This window comes from Microcebus murinus, chromosome 18, assembly GCF_040939455.1.
Source record: "Microcebus murinus isolate Inina chromosome 18, M.murinus_Inina_mat1.0, whole genome shotgun sequence".
NCBI lineage: Eukaryota > Metazoa > Chordata > Mammalia > Primates > Cheirogaleidae > Microcebus > Microcebus murinus.
Window position 1 is genome coordinate 4,258,421 of NC_134121.1, and position 18,406 is coordinate 4,276,826.

The following is an 18,406-nucleotide window of genomic DNA, read 5'->3' on the forward strand; positions in this document are numbered from 1 at the left end:
AATTTTATAGCAACTATTAGTGCAAAGTTGAAGTTGTGTTAAAACTCAAGATTGTCTGGGCTTGTGAAGTGCTGTATTTTTGCAGATACTCCAACAAACAACAATAATAAGCACAATATAGGAATCCTCTCAAATTGATGCTATTTCTCAAAGGCAATTATTTAGTGCTTTTTTTTTCTCCCTTTAAGGTATGAGGGCTCACCGTGGTCTTCTTGGTATAAATGTAGTATTAATATTTGTGAAACTGTGTATATATTTTCATTTAGCATACCAATGGCAAAAGCAATATAGTTAATATATGTAAACTCATCACTTATGTTGGGTTTTCTTTCCTTTCCCTCAGTATTCCCAGAGAAACATCACCTTATTTGGCTAATCTCCTTTTGGGTTTGCTTCAGAGAAACCAAAAAGATAGAATGGACTTTGGTAAGAAATAGTTTCAAATTATGCATGCTTTCTAATTTTATTTTTATGTATGCTGAAAAGATTTTTTTAAAAAGATACTATTGAGATTTCAGAATAAAATTTAAGTCAATTTCACTTTTCTTTTTCTTTATTTTCCTTCACTATGTTTGTAAATGTTTATTGAGTTCTTACTATGTTCTAAGTATGGGAGATAGAGTAATAAACAAAGTCTTCATCTTCATGTAGCATATATTCTAGTGGGAGAACAGAATAAATAAATTATAAACTATAATTGCACATTATATTAGGTGTTTGTATACTGTAGAAAAAATGAAGATGGAAGAGAAATGGGGGTGTAGGTGGGAATTGAAATTTTATTTTATTTTTTTATTTTGGCATATTATGGGGGTACAGATTTTAAGGTTTCAATAAATGCCCTTTCCCCCCCTCCACCCACAAGTCTGAGTTTCCAGCATGACCATCTCTTAGATGGTGCACAACTCACTCATTATGTATGTATATACCCACCCACCTCCCACCTGCCCAGTACCCTATTACTGTAGTACCTATGTGTCTACCTAGGTGCTGCTCAGTTAATACCAGTTTGCTGGTGAGTATATGTGGTGCTTGTCTTTCCATTCTTGGGAAACTTCACTTAATACTATGGATTCCAGCTCTAACCAGGAAAATATAAGATGTGCTATATCACCATTGTTTCTTAGAGCTGAATAGTACTCCATGGTATACATATACCACGTTTTATTAATCCATTCTTGGATTGATGGGCACTTGGGCTGTTTCCACAGCCTTGCGATTATGAATTGTGCTGCTATAAACATTCGAGTGCAGGTGTCTTTTTTGTAGAGTGTCATTGGATCTTTTGGGTAGGTGCCCAGCAATGGGATTGCTGGATCAAATGGTAGATTCACTTGTATAGCTTTAAGGTATCTCCATATAGCTTTCCACAGAGGTTGAACTAGTTTGCAGTCCCACCAGCAGTGTAGGAGTGTCCCTCTCTGTCCGCATCCACGCCAGCATTTGTTGTTCGGGGTCTTTTTGATAAAGGCCATTCTCACTGGAGTTAAGTGATATCTCATTGTGGTTTTGATTTGCATTTCCCTGATGATTAGAGATGTTGAGCATTTTTTCATATGTTTGTTGGCCATTCTTCTGTCGTCTTTAGAAAAGTTTCTCTTCGAGTCCTTTGCCCACTTTTTAATAGGGTTATTTGATTTTTTTCTTGCTGATTTTCATGAGTTCTAAGTATATTCTAGTTATCAGCCCCTTATCAGATGTATAAGATGCAAACTTTTTCTCTCATTCTGTAGGTTGTCTGTTTACTTTCATGACTGTTTCTTTGGCTGTGCAGAAGCTTTTTAATTTGATCATGTCCCATTTATTTATTTTTGTTGCTGCTGTGATTGCCTTTGGGGACTTCTTCATAAACTCTTTGCCTAGGCCGATGTCTAGGAGAGTGTTTCCAACTTTTTCCTGTAGAATTCTAATAGTTTCATACCTTAGGTTTAAGTCTGTTATCCAGCGTGAGTTGATATTTGTGAGAGGTGAAAGGTGTGGGTCCTGTTTTAGCCTTCTACAGGTGGCTATCCAGGTTTCCCAGCACCATTTATTGAAAAGGGATTCTTTTCCCCAGCGTATGTTTTTGTCTGCTTTGTCAAAGATTAGATGGCTATATGAGGATGGTTTTATATCAGGGTTCTAAGATCTGTTCCACTGGTCAATATTCCTATTTTTATCCCAATACCAGATTATTTTAATTATTACAGCTTTGTAGTATAGTTTGATATCTGGCATATTAATACCTCCCATTTTGTTTTTGTTGCCTAGAATTGCTCTTGATATTCGGGGTCTTCTTTGGTTCCATATGAAGGGTAAAATTATTTTTTCTATATCTGTGAAGAATGCTGATGGGATTTTAATAGGTATTGCATTGAATCTGTAGATCAGTTTGCGTAGTATAGACATTTTAATGATGTTGAGTCTGCCAATCCACGAGCGTGGAATGGATTTCCATCTGTTTACATCCTCTGCTATTTCCTTCCTCAGTGTTTCATAGTTTTCCCTGTAGAGGTCTTTTACCTCCTTGGTTAAGTATATTCCTAGGTACTTTAATTTCTTTGTTGCTATTGTGAAGGGAATTGAGTCTTTGATTTGGTTCTCAATTAGATTGTTGTTGGCGTATATGAATGCCTCTGATTTCTGTGTATTGATTTTGTATCCTGAGACTTTACTAAATTCATTTATCAGTTCCAGGAGTTTCTTGGTTGAATCTTTGGGGTTTTCTAAATATAATATCATATCATCAGCAAACAGTGAAAGTTTGAACTCTTCTGGCCCTATTTGGATACCTTTAATTCCACTTTCCTGTCTGATTGCTGTAGCCAGAACTTCCAGCACTATGTTGAATAGAAGTGGAGATAGTGGGCAGCCTTGTCTGGTTCCAGTTCTAAGTGGGAATGCTTTCAATTTTTCCCCATTCAGTATGATGTTGGCTATGGGTCTATCATATATGGCTTGTATCATTTTTAGGTATGTTCCTTCTATGCCTATTTTATTAAGTGTTCGTATCATGAAAGGGTGTTGAATTTTGTCAGAGGCTTTTTCTGCATCTACTGAAAGAATCATGTGGTCTTTGTTTTTGCTTCTGTTTATCTGGTGAATTGCATTTATAGATTTACGTATGTTGAACCATCCCCGCATCCCTGGGATGAAGCCCACTTGGTCGTGATGGATTATTTTTTTGATAAGCATCTGGATTCGGTTAGCTAAAATTTGCTGAAAATTTTTGCATCTATATTCATAAGGGATATTGGTCTGTAGTTTCCTTTTATTGTTGCATCCTTTCCTGGTTTTGGTATCAGAGTAATATTCGCTTCATAAAAGGTGTCGGTGAGGTTTCCATTCTTCTCGATGTTGTGGAATAGTTTCTGCAAGATAGGTACTAGTTCTTCTTTGTAAGTGTGGTAAAATTCAGGTGTGAAACCATCTGGACCAGGACTTTTCTTTTTAGGGAGATTTTTAATTGCTGTTTCTATTTCAGCTGTTGAGATTGGTCTGTTCAGGAAATCTATTTCTTCCTGGTTGAGCCTAGGGAGGCTGTGTGTTTCTAGAAATTTGTCCATTTCCTCCACATTTTCCAGTTTGTGTGCATAAAGATTTTTGTAGTATTCATAAATTATACCTTATATCTCTTGGGGATCAGTTGTGATATCTCCTTTTATGTTCCTGATGGAGCTTATTAGAGATTTCTCTTTTATGCTCTTCGTTAGCTTAGCCAGTGGCGCGTCAATTTTGTTTATTTTTTCAAAGAACCAACTTTTTGTTTTTGTTTTTTTTATTTTGGCATATTATGGGGGTACAGATTTTAAAGTTTCAATAAATGCCCTTCCCCCCCGCCCCCCACAAGTCTGAGTCTCCAGCATGACCATCCCTCAGATGGTGCGCCTATCACTCGTTATGTATGTATATACCTGCCCCCCCCTCCCCCCCTTCCCCAATACTCTATTACTGTAGTACCTATATGTCCAATTAGGTGCTACTCAGTTAATACCAGTTTGCTGGTGAGTATATCTGGTGCTTGTCTTTCCATTGTTGGGATACTTCACTTAGTAATATGGGTTCCAGCTCTAACCAGGAAAATATAAGATGTGCTATATCACCATTGTTTCTTAGAGCTGAATAGTACTCCATGGTATACATATACCACATTTTATTAATCCATTCTTAAATTGATGGGCACTTGGGCTGTTTCCACAGCCTTGCGATTATGAATTGTGCTGCTATGAACATTCGAGTGCAGGTGTCTTTTTTGTAGAGTGTCATTGGATCATTTGGGTAGGTGCCCAGCAATGGGATTGCTGGATCAAATGGTAGATTCACTTGTATCGCTTTAAGGTATCTCCATATTGCTTTCCACAGAGGTTGAACTAGTTTGCAGTCCCACCAGCAGTGTAGGAGTATTCCTCTCTCTCCACATCCATGCCAGCATTTGTTATTTGGAGACTTTTTGATAAAGGCCATTCTCACTGGAGTTAAGTGATATCTCATTGTAGTTTTGATTTGCATTTCCCTGATGATTAGGGATGTTGAGCATTTTTTCATATGTTTGTTGGCCATTCTTCTGTCTTCTTTAGAAAAGTTTCTGTTCATGTCCTTTGCCCACTTTTTAATAGGGTTATTTGATTTTTTCTTGCTGATTTTCGTGAGTTCTAAGTATATTCTAGTTATCAGCCCTTTATCGGATACGTAGGATGCAAAAATTTTCTCCCATTCTGTAGGTTGTCTGTTTACTTTCATGACTGTTTCTTTGGCTGTGCAGAAGCTTTGTAGTTTCATCATGTCCCATTTATTTATTTTTGTTGCTGCTTTGATTGCCTTTGGGGATTTCTTCATAAACTCTTTGCCTAGGCCGATGTCTAGGAGAGTGTTTCCAACATTTTCCTCTAGAATTCTAATGGTTTCATGCCTGAGATTTAAGTCTGTTATCCAGCGTGAGTTGATTTTTGTGAGAGGTGAAAGGTGTGGGTCCTGTTTTAACCTTCTACAAGTTGCTATCCAGTTTTCCCAGCACCATTTATTGAAAAGGGATTCTTTTCCCCAGCGTATGTTTTTGTCTACTTTGTCAAAGATTAGATGGCTATATGAGGATGGTTTTATATCAGGGTTCTAAGATCTGTTGAACTGGTCAATGTTCCTGTTTTTGTGCCAATACCATATTGTTTTAATTACTACAGCTTTGTAGTATAGTTTGATATCTGGCATATTAATGCCTCCCAATTTGTTTTTGTTGCCTAGAATTGCTCTTGATATTCGGGGTCTTCTTTGGTTCCATACAAAGCGTAAAATTATTTTTTCTATATCTGTGAAGAATGCTGATGGGATTTTAATAGGTATTGCATTGAATCTGTAGATCAGTTTGGGTAGTATAGACATTTTAATGATGTTGAGTCTGCCGATCCATGAGCATGGAATGGATTTCCATGTGTTTACATCCTCTGCTATTTCCTTCCTCAGTGTTTCATAGTTCTCCCTATAGAGGTCTTTTACCTCCTTGGTTAAGTATACTCCTAGGTACTTTAATTTCTTTGTTGCTATTGTGAAGGGTATTGAGTCTTTAATTTGGTTCTCGATTTGATTGTTGTTGGCATATACGAATGCCTCTGATTTCTGTGTATTGATTTTGTATCCTGAGACTTTGCTAAATTCATTGATCAGTTCCAGAAGTTTCCTGGTTGAATCTTTGGGGTTTTCTAGATATAATATCATATCATCAGCAAACAGTGAAAGTTTGATCTCTTCTGCCCCTATTTGGATACCTTTAATTCCACTTTCCTGTCTGATTGCTGTAGCCAGGACTTCCAGTACTATGTTGAATAGAAGTGGAGATAGTGGGCAGCCTTGTCTGGTTCCGGTTCTAAGTGGGAATGCTTTAAGTTTTTCCCCATTCAGTATGATGTTAGCTATGGGTCTGTCATAAATGGCTTGTATCATTTTTAGATATGTCCCTTCTATGCCTATTTTCTTGAGTGTTCGTATCATGAAAGGGTGTTGAATTTTGTCAAAAGCTTTTTCTGCATCTATTGAGAGAATCATGTGGTCTTTGTTTTTGCTTCTGTTTATGTGGTGAATTGCATTTATAGTTTTGCGTATGTTGAACCATCCCTGCATTCCTGGAATGAAGCCCACTTGGTCATGATGGATTATTTTTTTGATAAGCGTCTGGATTCGGTTAGCTAAGATTTTGTTGAAAATTTTTGCATCTATATTCATTAGGGATATTGGTCTGTAGTTTTCTTTTTTTGTTGGATTCTTTCCTGGTTTTGGTATCAGAGTAATATTTGCTTCATAAAAGGTGTCAGGGAGGTTTCCATTCTTCTCGATGTTGTGGAATAGTTTCTGCAAGATAGGTATTAGTTCTTCTTTGTAAGTGTGGTAAAATTCGGGTGTGAAGCCATCTGGACCGGGACTTTTCTTTTTAGGGAGATTTTTAATTGCTGTTTCTATTTCAGCTGTTGAGATTGGTCTGTTCAGGGAATCTATTTCTTCCTGGTTGAGCCTAGGGAGGCTGTGTGTTTCTAGAAATTTGTTCATGTCCTCCACATTTTCCAGTTTGTGTGAATAAATATCTTTGTAGTACTCATAAATTATATCTTGTATCTCTTTGGGATCGGTTGTGATATCTCCTTTTTTATTCCTGATGGAGCTTATTAGAGATTTCTCTTTTCTGCTTTTCGTTAGCTTAGCCAGTGGCGTGTCAATTTTGTTTAGTTTTTCAAAGAACCAACTTTTTGTTTTGTTAATCTCCTGAATAGCTTTCTTGTTTTCAATTTCATTTAGTTCTGATTGGATCTTGTTGATTTCACTCCGTCTGCTGGGTTTGGGGCTGGTCTGTTCTTCTTTTTCCAGCTCTTTGAGTCGTTTCATTAGATTGTCTATTTGTGATCTTTTTGACTTTTGGTTATAGGCATTTATGGAGATAAACTTTCCTCTCAGTACTGCCTTAGCTGTGTCCCAGAGGATTTCATAACTTGTCTCTCCATTGTCATTTTCTTCATAGAATTTTTTTATTTCCATCTTGATTTCTTCATTTATGAAGTAATCATTTAGTAGGAGGTTGTTTAATTTCCACGTTTTTGTGTAGAAATGTGAGTTTCTGTTAGGGTTGATTTCTACTTTTACTCCACTGTGATCTGAGAAGATGCATGGTATGATTTCTATTTTTTTTTAATTTCTTGAGGTTAACTTTGTGTCCTAGGATATAGTTAATCTTAGAGAACGTCCCGTGAGCTGATGAGAAGAACGTATATTCAGTGGATTTGGGGTAGAATGTTCGGTAAATGTCAGTTAGATCCAGTTGTTCTAGAGTTTTGTTTAAGTCCATTATTTCTTTATTAATTTTCTGTTTGGAGGATCTGTCTTGTTCTGTCAGTGGGGTGTTGAAATCTCTGGTGATTATGGAGTTGCTATTAATCCATTTGCTTAGATCCAGTAAGGTTTGCTTTATGAATCTGGGTGCACCTAAGTTGGGTGCATATATATTTAAAATTGTTATCTCTTCTTGTTGAACTGTGCCCTTCACCATTATATAATGACCCTCTTTGTCTTTCACTACTTTTCTTGGTATAAAAACTAAATCGTCTGAAATTAGAACTGCCACATGAGCCTTTTTTTGGCTTCCATTTGCTTGGGATACTGATCTCCACCCTTTTATTTTTAGTCTATATGCATCCTTGGAGGTTAGATGTTTTTCCTGAAGACAGCATGTACTTGGCCTGTATTTTCTTATCCATTCAGCCAGCCTATGTCTCTTGAGTGGAGAGTTTAAGCCATTCACATTTATTGAGAGAACTGATAGGTATGGTAGATTACTCTTCATTCTGTTGGGTTGGATATTGTTGCTTTGATTTCTTTTGAGCCATTTTATTATCTAGCCTTTAATCTTTGGGTTTTGGTTGTTTTTATATTTGTGAGTTTTTATTATGGTGTTCCGTGTATAACACTGTTTTGAGTACTTCTTGTAGGGCTGGTCTTGTCTTGGTGAATTCTCTGAGACTTTGCTTGTCTGAGAATGTCTAAATTTCTCCTTCATATACGAAGCTTAGTTTTTCAGGGAATAAGATTCTAGGCTGGGCATTGTTTTGTTTCAGCAGAGTGAGAATGGGGCCCCACTCTCTCCTTGCTTGTAAAGTCTCAGTAGAGAAATCTGGTGTTATTCGAATTAGCTTTGCCTTATGTTATTTGCTTCTTCTGTCTTACAGCTCTTTGAAGGGCCTCTTTAGTTGATACTTTGGTCAGTCTGATGACTGCATGTCGTGATGTCTTCCTGTTTGCATTGAATCTCCCAGGGTCCTCTGAGCTTCTTAAAGTTGTATATCGAGATTTTGAGCAAGGCCTGGGAAATTTTCCTCTATTATATCTTCAAATAGCTTGTCCAACCCTTCAGTGTTGTCTTCTTCCCCTTCTGATAACCCTATGACCCTCACAGTAGGTTTCTTCACATAATCCTTCATCTCTTGTAGGCTTTGCTCTTTTCTCTTTTTTCTCTGCTGTATCTGTGTGGTGACTGTTTTATTTAGTTTGTGGGTGTTATCTTCAATCTCTGAGATTCTTTCTTCTGTTTGATCTACTCTGTCCTTGCGACTTTCCACTGTATTTTGTAATTCCCTGAATTGATTCTTCATTTCCAGGAGTTCGGTTAAACTTTTCTTTTTTTTTTTTTTTGAGACAGAGTCTCGCTTTCTTGCCTAGGCTAGAGTGAGTGCCGTGGCGTCAGCCTAGCTCACAGCAACCTCAAACTCCTGGGCTCAAGCGATCCTCCTGCCTTAGCCTCCCGAGTAGCTGGGATTAAAGGCACGAGCCACCATGCCCGGCTGATTTTTATATTATGTATATTAGTTGGCCAATTAATTTCTTTCTATTTTTATAGTAGAGATGGGGTCTCGCTCAGGCTGGTTTTGAACTCCTGACCTTGAGCAATCCGCCCGCCTCGGCCTCCCAGAGTGCTAGGATTACAGGCGTGAGCCACCACGCCCGGCTCTAAACTTTTCTTCATTGTGTCTATTTCTTTAGTCAACTTTTATTCTAGGTCCTGGAGGCTTTTTGTGGTTTGTGTTGGTTATTGAGGTGTTCTTGCAGGTCAGTGAGTTTTCTTATGATTCACATACGAAATTCCTCTTCTGTCCTTTTGGTTGCCTGATTTTGGTTGGTGTCTGTTTCTAGGGTGCTGGTGCTCCTCTTTGGGGGTGTATTTTCCGTTTGGTTCTTCATATTTCCAGAGTTCCTTCGGTGATTTCTTCACATGTCGATCAGTTATTGTTTCTTTTCTTTAGGTTTTTGTTTGGGTATAGACACACCTTGTTTTAGTTTCTGAGCCGGTACGTGGTGTCTGTTGGTGAGATTTGACCACTCCGTGTATAATGAGTCAGTAGGTGCCGTGAAAAGGGTGTGCTGGATGTCCTCCCTGTCAGTAGGTGGCGCTTGCTTGGAGGAACAGGCTATGCTGCTGTTTTTGTGTCCTATCACCAGCTCTTGTTCCTCTAGAGAGACACTCTGGTGCCTCAGGTGGTCGGCGGGGCCCTGGGACTTTCAGGTGTGTTCTTATTCTCTCCCTCAGTGAGGGCTGGTCTAGGAGAGAGTCTGGGCGAAGCTGGGTTGGGTAAGCCTGCCCTCAGGGACCACCAGTGCCAGTAGCAGGGGTCAAAGTTCTGTTTTCTGCTTCCAGGAAAAGCTGTCAAGGAGGTGCTGGAATGGCCCCTCTCAGCCAGAGTGTCTACGTGTGGGGGTGGGGCTGTCTGAAACCAGCAGTCTGGAGCGGGCCTCGCATCTTTCCACTGTCCCCAACTCCGGGGCTACTCCTGGGCCTCTACCAGCAGGCCAGACCCCACGCCACTGGGCCTCCCCTGGCTGTGATGCCGGCGGGGAGGTTCCTTGCGCAGGAACCCCACCTGGGCTGGGACCACGGTCTCTTTTTGGGAGAAGGGTTGCCCTCTAGGATGCTGATCTGCCCCTGAAGGCACACACACCTCAGTAGGCTGTTCGCGTATATCCCTTCTGTGCCCCGCGCAATGCAAGACCTCGGTGCATGGGATCTGGTCTGCAGGTCTGACCTCTGGGCCCCAGAGTTCAAACTATATCTCCACTAGGGAGAGGAGTGCCAGTCCCAATTCACCCACGGGGAGCCCAAGCTGGGTCTGTGTTTCTCAGCCTTAGGGTCTGCCCCGTTCTCCTGGGATCACTGTGCCAGCAGCACCTGGAAGGGCTGGTGGGTAGAGCGCTCACAGTCTGAGTTCCCCTTAGTCAACCTTAGGGCCCTAAAAGGGAAAGTCCTGTTCCCTGGAGGTGCCTCCGCCTGGTGTCTATATTGTCTCTCTGGGCAGCCGCGGGTAGGGTCGGCGGAGGGGAGAAGGAGGCAATGTGGCGCCTGCAGTGCGGCTCGAGTCTGTGCACACGAAGGTGCCCCGAGGGAGTTGGGAGCCTGGTGCCGCGTCCGATATTGCCTTATTGCTCACTTGTGGCAGCTGTCACTGGGCTGGTGTCCGCAGGTCTCTCCACCCGCTGGGGAGTCCACCAGCAGTGCAAGATGCAGGGGAGGGGAAACGGGGGAGCCACCTACCCTTCCTGCTGGTCTCTGGGCTCCAGTGGTCCCAGCTACCAGCTCTCCTCCACGACCTCCTCTTGTGGTGTCTCCCGTGGTCTCAGGTACTCCTCCTTCCGACCCTTGTCCTATGCAGGCTCGTCTTCTTGCTTCTGTCTTCTAATTTCTGCTAGAATCTGACTTTTCTGCAGAGACACTGTCTGGTGGTGTTTCTCGCCCGCCATCTTGATTCTGGAATTGAAATTTTAAATAAGGTAGTCACTGAAGACCTTACTGAGAAAGTTACATTTAGACAAAGACTTGATTGAGTTGCAGTAAGAATGAGCCTGGTGGGTATGTATGGGAAGAACTCTTCAGCCAGAGTAAATAGCCAATACAAATGTCAAGAGCTGGGAGCATGCATGGAAGCTTGAGAGGCAACTAGAAGGCCAATTAAAGACTTGGGCATCTGGCTGGGTGTGGTGGCTCATGCCTGTAATCCTAGGACTCTGGGAGGCCAAGGCGGGAGGATTGTTTGAGCTCAAGAGTTTGAGACCAACCTGAGCAAGAATGACACCTCATCTCTACTAAAAAAAATAGAAAAATTAGCCGGCGTGGTGGGGCACGCCTGTAGTCCCAGCTATTCGGGAGGTTGAGGCAGGGGAATTGCTTGAGCCCAGTAGTTTGAGGTTGCTGTGAGCTAGGCTGATGCCATGGCATTCTAGCCAATAGAGTGAGACTCTGTCTCAAAAAAAAAGAAAAGAAAAAAAGACTTGGGCTTTTCGTCAGCTTGACAGGAACCATTAGAGGGCTTTGAGCAGAGGAAAGGTGATCTGAGTAATGTTTTAAAAGGATCAGTCTGGTTGCTTTTTGAGAATAGACTATACTATTTATTGAGTTATTTTCTTAATGATTGCTCTAAGAATTACAATGTGTGTCTTAATTTATCACAATCTATACAACTAATAGTTGAATATTATTAAAATACAGAAACTTTGTATTTCCAGTATAGCTCGATTCTTTCCTCCCTTTTTGCTGTTACTATCTCTCATATGACTGTGTTATAATCTCAACAATGCAGTGTTGTAACCATTGCTTTATACAATCTTATGTCTTTTAAAGAAGGAGAAGAAGAAGAAAGGAGAAAAAAACATATTTATAGAGTCCTCTGTTAGCCTATACATTTACCATTTCTCGTGTTCTTCATCTCTTCTTGTGGATTCAAGTTACTGTTTGGTGTTATTTTTTGTCTCTAATATAATTCCATTCCCCTTCCTTTGTGCTATCATTGTCATGTATATTATTAGTATATTAATCTTTATATGATATCAGCCTAACAATACAATTTTATAATTATTATTATGCAGTTGTCTTTTAAATCAGTTAAGAGAAGAAAACAGAAAAATATATAATATACTGTCTTTTAAAATTATCTACATAGTTACTAGTGCTCTTTATATAAATTCTCTCAAAATCTTCATTTATCTGGGAATGTGTTTATTTCACCTTTACTTTAGAAAAATGTTTTTTGAGGCCACTGTCTGCTGGGATATGTGCCCATTCATGACTCTTTTGGAGTGTACTATCACTTGCTAAAAATTTTTTTAAAAATAAAATAAAATTGGTTTTTGCTAGATATTGAATTCTTGGTCGATAGAGATCCCCCCCAATACTTAGACTATGTCATTTTACTACTTTCTGACCTCTATTATTTCTGATAAATCACCTTTTAATTTTATTAGGTTTCCCTAGTCTTTGATGAGTCATTTTTCTCTTCCTGCTTTTGAGATTTTTTCTCCTTGTCTTTTACTTTTAACAGTTTTAACTGTGATATGTCTACATGTGTATCTCTTTGTGCTTATGTAATGTGGAATTTATTGAGCTTCCTGACTATAGATAAACATTTTTCCCCCAAATTTGAGAAGTTGTCAGTCATCATTTCTTCCTCTTCTTCTTCTTCTTCTTTTTTTTTTTTTTTTTAAAGAGATAGAGTCTCTGTTGCCCAGGCTGAAGTGCAATGGCTCTGTCATAGCTCACTGAAACCTCAAACTCCTGGGCTCAAGTGATCTCCCCAGTAGGTGGGATTACAGATTTCTGCCACTCTGCCCACTGTTAATCATCATTTCTTAAAATATTCTTCCTGGCCAAGCACAATGGCTCAAGCCTGTAATCCTAGCAGTCTGGGAGGCTGAGGCGGGAGGGTCTCTTGAGCTCAGGAGTTCGAGAGTAGCTTAAGCAAGAGCAAGACCCCATTTCTACTAAAAATAGAAAAAAAATTAGCTGGGCATGGTGGTGCAGGCCTGTAGTCCCAGCTACTTGGGAGGCTGAGGCAGGAGGATCACTTGAGCACAGGAGTTTAAGGTTTCTGTGAGCTAGGCTGACGCCACAGCACTCTAGCCTGGGTGACAGAGTGAGACTCTTTCCCAAAGAAAAAAATAAATAAATAAAATAAAACAAAACAAATAAAATATAATATACTTTTTGTCCCTTTCTCTCTCCTCTGGAATTCCCATTGTGTACATTTGGTGGTCTATGGTTGATGATGTCCCGTAGCTCTCTGAGTCTGTTCATTTTTTCTTCCTTTCCTTTCCTTTCCTTTCCTTTTCCTTTTCCTTTTCCTTTCCTTTTCCCTTTCCTTTCCTTTTCCCTTTCCTTTTCCCTTCCCCTTTCCCTTCTCTTTCCCCTTCCCTTTCCCTTTCCCTTCCCCTTCCCTTCCTTTTCCCCTTCCTTCCCCTTCCCCTTCCTTTTTTTTTTTGGCAGAGTCTCACTTTGTTGCCCAGGCTAGAGTGAGTGCTGTGGCATCAGCCTAGCTCACAGCAACCTCAGTCTCCTGGGCTCAAGAAATCCTTCTGCCTCAGCCTCCCAAGTAGCTGGGACTACAGGTATGCGCCACCATGTCCGGCTAATTTTTTGTATATATATATTTTTAGTTGGTCAATTAATTTCTTTCTATTTTTAGTAGAGACAGGGTCTCGCTCAGGCTGGTTTCAAACTCCTGACCTTGAGCAATCCGTCCGCCTCGGCCTCCCAGAATGCTAGGATTACAAGTGTCAGCCACCACGCCCGGCCCCATACTTTTTTTCTTTCAGTTTTTCAAATTGGAAATATCTTTTGATCTGTTCTCAGACTTGTTGATTGTTTCTTCTGGAAGTACAAAGCTGATGTTGAGCACCTCTAGTGAGGTTTTCATTCAAAGTTTACTGAACTTTTCAACTCCAGAATTTCCATTTGGTTCTTTTTTTATAATTTGTTTTTCTTGATATTCTTTACTTGATGAGTTACTGTCATCATACTTAACCACTTTGGTACCAGCGTCGACTATAGTCGATAGCCACAGATGAACACGCACAGCAACTTTAGCCGACAGCTGTGACGTGAAGGCGCGTAGCCGAGTGTCAACTTTAGCCGACAGCCGTGATATGACTTTTCTAATTTTTCATTTATCAAAATAAAATTGTGAACATTTAAAAATAATGTAATGAAAACATATATGTATATGTTACCTATTCTGATTTACATTATAAGTAAAGCTGCCTGTAAAGTAAAACAAGCTTTCAAGCTTCCCTCATCACACAAGAGCAAAACAGATTCGTTGTCAATGCACAGCACAAAGGTAAGGTTTCACAGCTGGTGAGCGTCATACCGAAGTGGTTAACAAAAAAAGTTTTTAAACGTGGTTTCTTTTAGAGTTTTGAAAGTATTTCTAATAGCTGCTTTGAAGTCTTAGCTAAGCCCAACATTTGGCCACCTCAGAGACAGTTTCTCTTGACTGCTTCTCCCTTGCCCTCATGGGTAATTTTTTCTTTGCATGCCTTATAATTTTATCAAAAATGAGACATTTTATATAATATAAGCAACTTTAGATAAACATCCTCCCCCATTGGGGATTGTTGTGGTTGTTTAGTGACTTGCATGAACTACAAATGTGGAATATTATTTCCTCTGCAGTTTTTGAGCATTGATTTCTCTCCTCAGTTTTCTTGTGTTTTTTTTCAATTAAAAACATAATTTTGTTCCTATGGCAACCAAATGCCTAGAGCCTGCTGCCTGAACTGAACCAGTGGCCCCTCCCACTATTCACTACAATAGGCAGTGCAGCTTAATCTAAGAGTCTCGTGAGCTGCTGTTTCTCCCCTGGTGGGAGCGGGCCCCTGCTGGAGACCTCTGCAGATAGAGAGATCTACCTCCCTCACATTGGGGTTTAGTGATGGAACAGGGGTACACAATTGGAGATCCCCCTGCCCACTTATGTCGCGGACAGATGCATGCCAGGAAGAAACAAAGCCTATAAGAAATGTGGTATTATGTAAAGAGGCCAAATATAAGAATTGTAAGCATCCCTGAGGGTGAAGTAGAAAATACACAAGGGTTGGATAATTTATTTGAGGAAATAATTGAGGGAAACTTCCATGGCCTTGCTAGAAACTTATATATCCAGGTACAAGAAGCACATAGGACTCCTGGGGAGAGATTCACTGTAAAGAGGATGTCACCATGACACATAGTAATTAGCCTGGCCAAAGTTACTATAACATGAAAGAGGCACTCCAATGAATAGTAATGCGAAAACAACAGGTAACTTACAAAGGAAAATATATCAGACAAACTGTGGACTTCTCAATTGAAACCTTGCCAGCCAGAAGGGATTGGAAACCCATCCTCAGTCTTCTAAAACAGAATAATAGCCAAGCTAGAATTTTATCTACTGCAAAACTAGGTTTCTTATATGAGGGAGAAATAAAGACTTTCTCAGACAAACAATTGTTGAGGGAATTTAGGAAGGCCAGACTTGCCCTGCAGGAAATACTCAGACCTGCGTTATACACCAATCAGCACAATAGACACCCACCAGTGTAAAATCATCCAAAAACTAAGGTTAAAGGTCCAGATACCACAGTGGTTCAAGAGGTAAAACAAAGCAATAAGGGTCTGCCCAACAGGATGAACAGAAATTGACCACACATGTCAATTCTTTCAATAAATGTGAATGGCTTGAATTCCCCACTGAAGAAATATAGGCTTGCCGAATGGATAAAAAAAGTATCTACTACCAAGTATCTACTATCTCCAAGAAAGACATCTAATCCATGAGGACTCATTAAGACTCAGGGTGAAGGGATGCAAAACAATATGCCATGCAAATGGAAACCAAAAGAAAGCTGGTATAGCAGTTCTCATATCAGATAACAAGATAACATAAACTTCAAATCAACAAAAGTAAAGAAAGACAAAGATGGTCATTATATTAATGGTGAAGGGAATAATTCAACTAGAAGACTTAACAATCCTAAATATTTATGCACCTAACACAGGAGCTCCCAGATTAGCAAAGCAAGTCCTACTCAATCTAAACAAAATGATAAACAGAAGCACCATAATAGCCAGGGACTTCAATACCCCACTGACAGAAATGGACAGATAAAACAGAAAATAAGCAAAGAAACAACGGACTTAAGCAGAACTCTAGAACAAATGAACCTACCTGACATTTACAGAACATTCTGACCAGAAACTACTGAATATATGTTTTTCTCATGAGCTCATGGAACAATCTCTAAGATTGATCACATTCTAGGCCACAAAACATGTCTCAACACATTTTTAAAAAATGGAATTTATACCATTTGTCTTCTCAGACTACAGTGGAATAAAATTAGAAATTAATTCCAACAGAGACACTCATCCCTACACAAAGTCATAGAAATTAACCTATTGCTGAATGTTAGTTTGGTCAAGGAGGAGGTAAAGATGGAGATCAAAAGATTCTTTGAACTAAATGATAACAGGGACACAAGTTATCAAAAATCTGTGGAATACAGTAAAAACAGTCCTGAGAGGAAAACTCATATCCTTAAATGCCCACATCCAAAAGACAGAAAGATCACAAACCAACAATCTAATGAATCATCTCAAGGAACTGGAAAAGGAAAAGCAAACAAATCCTAAACCCATCAGAAGAAAATAAACAAGATAGAGCAGAATTAAATGAAGTCAAGAACAAAAGAATTATACAGAAGATTAATGAAACAAAAAGTTGGTTATTTGAAAAGATAAAATTTATAGGCCTCTTGCTAGATTAACCAGAAATAGAAATGAAAGGACTCTAATAAACTCAATGAGGAATGAAAAAGGAGAAATTACAACTTATACCATGTAAATACAAAATATCATCTCTGAATACTATAAAAATCTCTGTGCTCATAAACTTAAAAATGTGGAGGAAATGAACAAAATCTTAGAAACACATAACCTTCATAGGCTCAATGAGGAAGAACTAGACTCCTGAACAGACCAAAAGTCCTGGACCAGATGATTTCACACCCAAATTTTACCAAACCTATAAAGAAGAACTAGTGCCTATACTGCAGAAGTTATTCCATAACATTGAGAAGGAAGCCATCCTCCTCATCTTGTTCTATGAAGCCCATATCACCTTGATACCAAAGCCAGGAAAGGACTTAACAAAAAAAGAAAACTACAGACCAATATCTGTTATGAATACAGATGCAAAAGTTCTCAATAAGTTCTTAGCAAACTGAATTCAGCTGCACATTAAAAAAATTGTTCATCACAGCCAAGTATGTTTCATCCAGAGATGCAAACATGGTTCAACATATGCAAATAAATGCAATAAATGTGATTCACCGCATAAGTAGAAGCAAAAACAAAGATCCTCTCAATAGATACAAAAAGCATTTGGCAAAATTCATTACCTTTTTATGATAAGAACACTTAACAAAATAGGCATAGATGGGACATACCTCAAAATGATAAAACCCATATACAACAAACCACACTCATGTTGAGAAAAATTGAAAGCATTCTCACTTAGAACTGGGACCAGACAAGGTTGCCCACTATCACCATTTGTATTCAACATGGTGCTGGAAGTCCTACCCAGAGCAATTAGACAATAGAAGGAAATCGGGGTATCCAGATTGGGAAAAGAGAGGTCAGACTATCCCTCTTTGCTAATGATATGATCTTATACCTAGAAAACCCCAAGTACTCAACCAAGAGACTCCTGGAATTGATAAATTCAACAAAGTGTCAGGTTACAAAATCCAGTATACACAAATCGGTAGCTTTCATTTACACAAACAGTCAAGCTGAGAATCAAATCAAAATGCAATACTTTTTACAATAGCAACAAAGAAAATAAAATACTTAGGAATATATTCAAGATGAAAGACTTCTGCAGAGAGAACTACGAAACACTGAGGAAGCAGGACGGTGGCCATGGAAGCTGGAATCTGCTAAGGAGTGTATAACAACTCACCTGCTGAATCAACTAGCCAAAGAAAATAAAAAATAAAATTGTTATTTAAAATGAAAAGAAAATAAAAATAAAAAGGAAACACCGAAAAAAGAACTTGCAGAGACTATAAACAGATGGAAAAACCTATGTTCATGGATCAGCAGAATCAATATTATTGAAATGTCTGTACTTCCCAAAGTGATTTACAAATTCAGTGAAATCCCCATTAAAATACCAGTGTCATTTTTTGCAGATCTAGAAAAAGTAGTTCTATGCTTTGTATGGAAACAGAAAAGACCCTGAATAGCCAATGCAACCTCACATAATAAGAACTAATCAGTCTTAGCATATCCAGGGGGTGTGTGTGTGTGTGTATATATATATATATATATATATATATATAAACCGGGGCCGGGCGCGGTGGCTCACGCCTGTAATCCTAGCTCTCTGGGAGGTCGAGGCGGGCGGATTGTTCAAGGTCAGGAGTTTGAAACCAGCCTGAGCAAGAGCGAGACCCCATCTCTACTATAAATAGAAAGAAAGTAATTGGCCAACTAATATATACAAAAAATTAGCTGGGCATGGTGGCGAATGCCTGTAGTCCCAGCTACTTGGGAGGCTGAGGCAGGAGGATTGCTTGAGCCAGGAGTTTG

At 39.4% G+C, this 18,406-nt stretch overlaps 1 protein-coding gene across 9 annotated transcripts in view; it reads left to right on the forward strand.

Moving 5' to 3' along the window:
- ULK2 (unc-51 like autophagy activating kinase 2) overlaps nucleotides 1–18,406 on the forward strand; it is a 111,911-nt gene that overhangs the window by 32,285 nt on the left and 61,220 nt on the right. For all 9 annotated transcript variants that reach the window (XR_012912999.1, XR_012913001.1, XR_012913000.1 and 6 more), the window contains exon 10: nucleotides 344–426. Coding sequence is in view for 6 of the 9 variants with exons in the window: in XM_075994034.1 (XP_075850149.1) it covers nucleotides 344–426 (83 nt within the window). In the remaining 3 variants the exon portion in view is untranslated. The remainder of the gene's footprint in view (nucleotides 1–343; nucleotides 427–18,406) is intronic.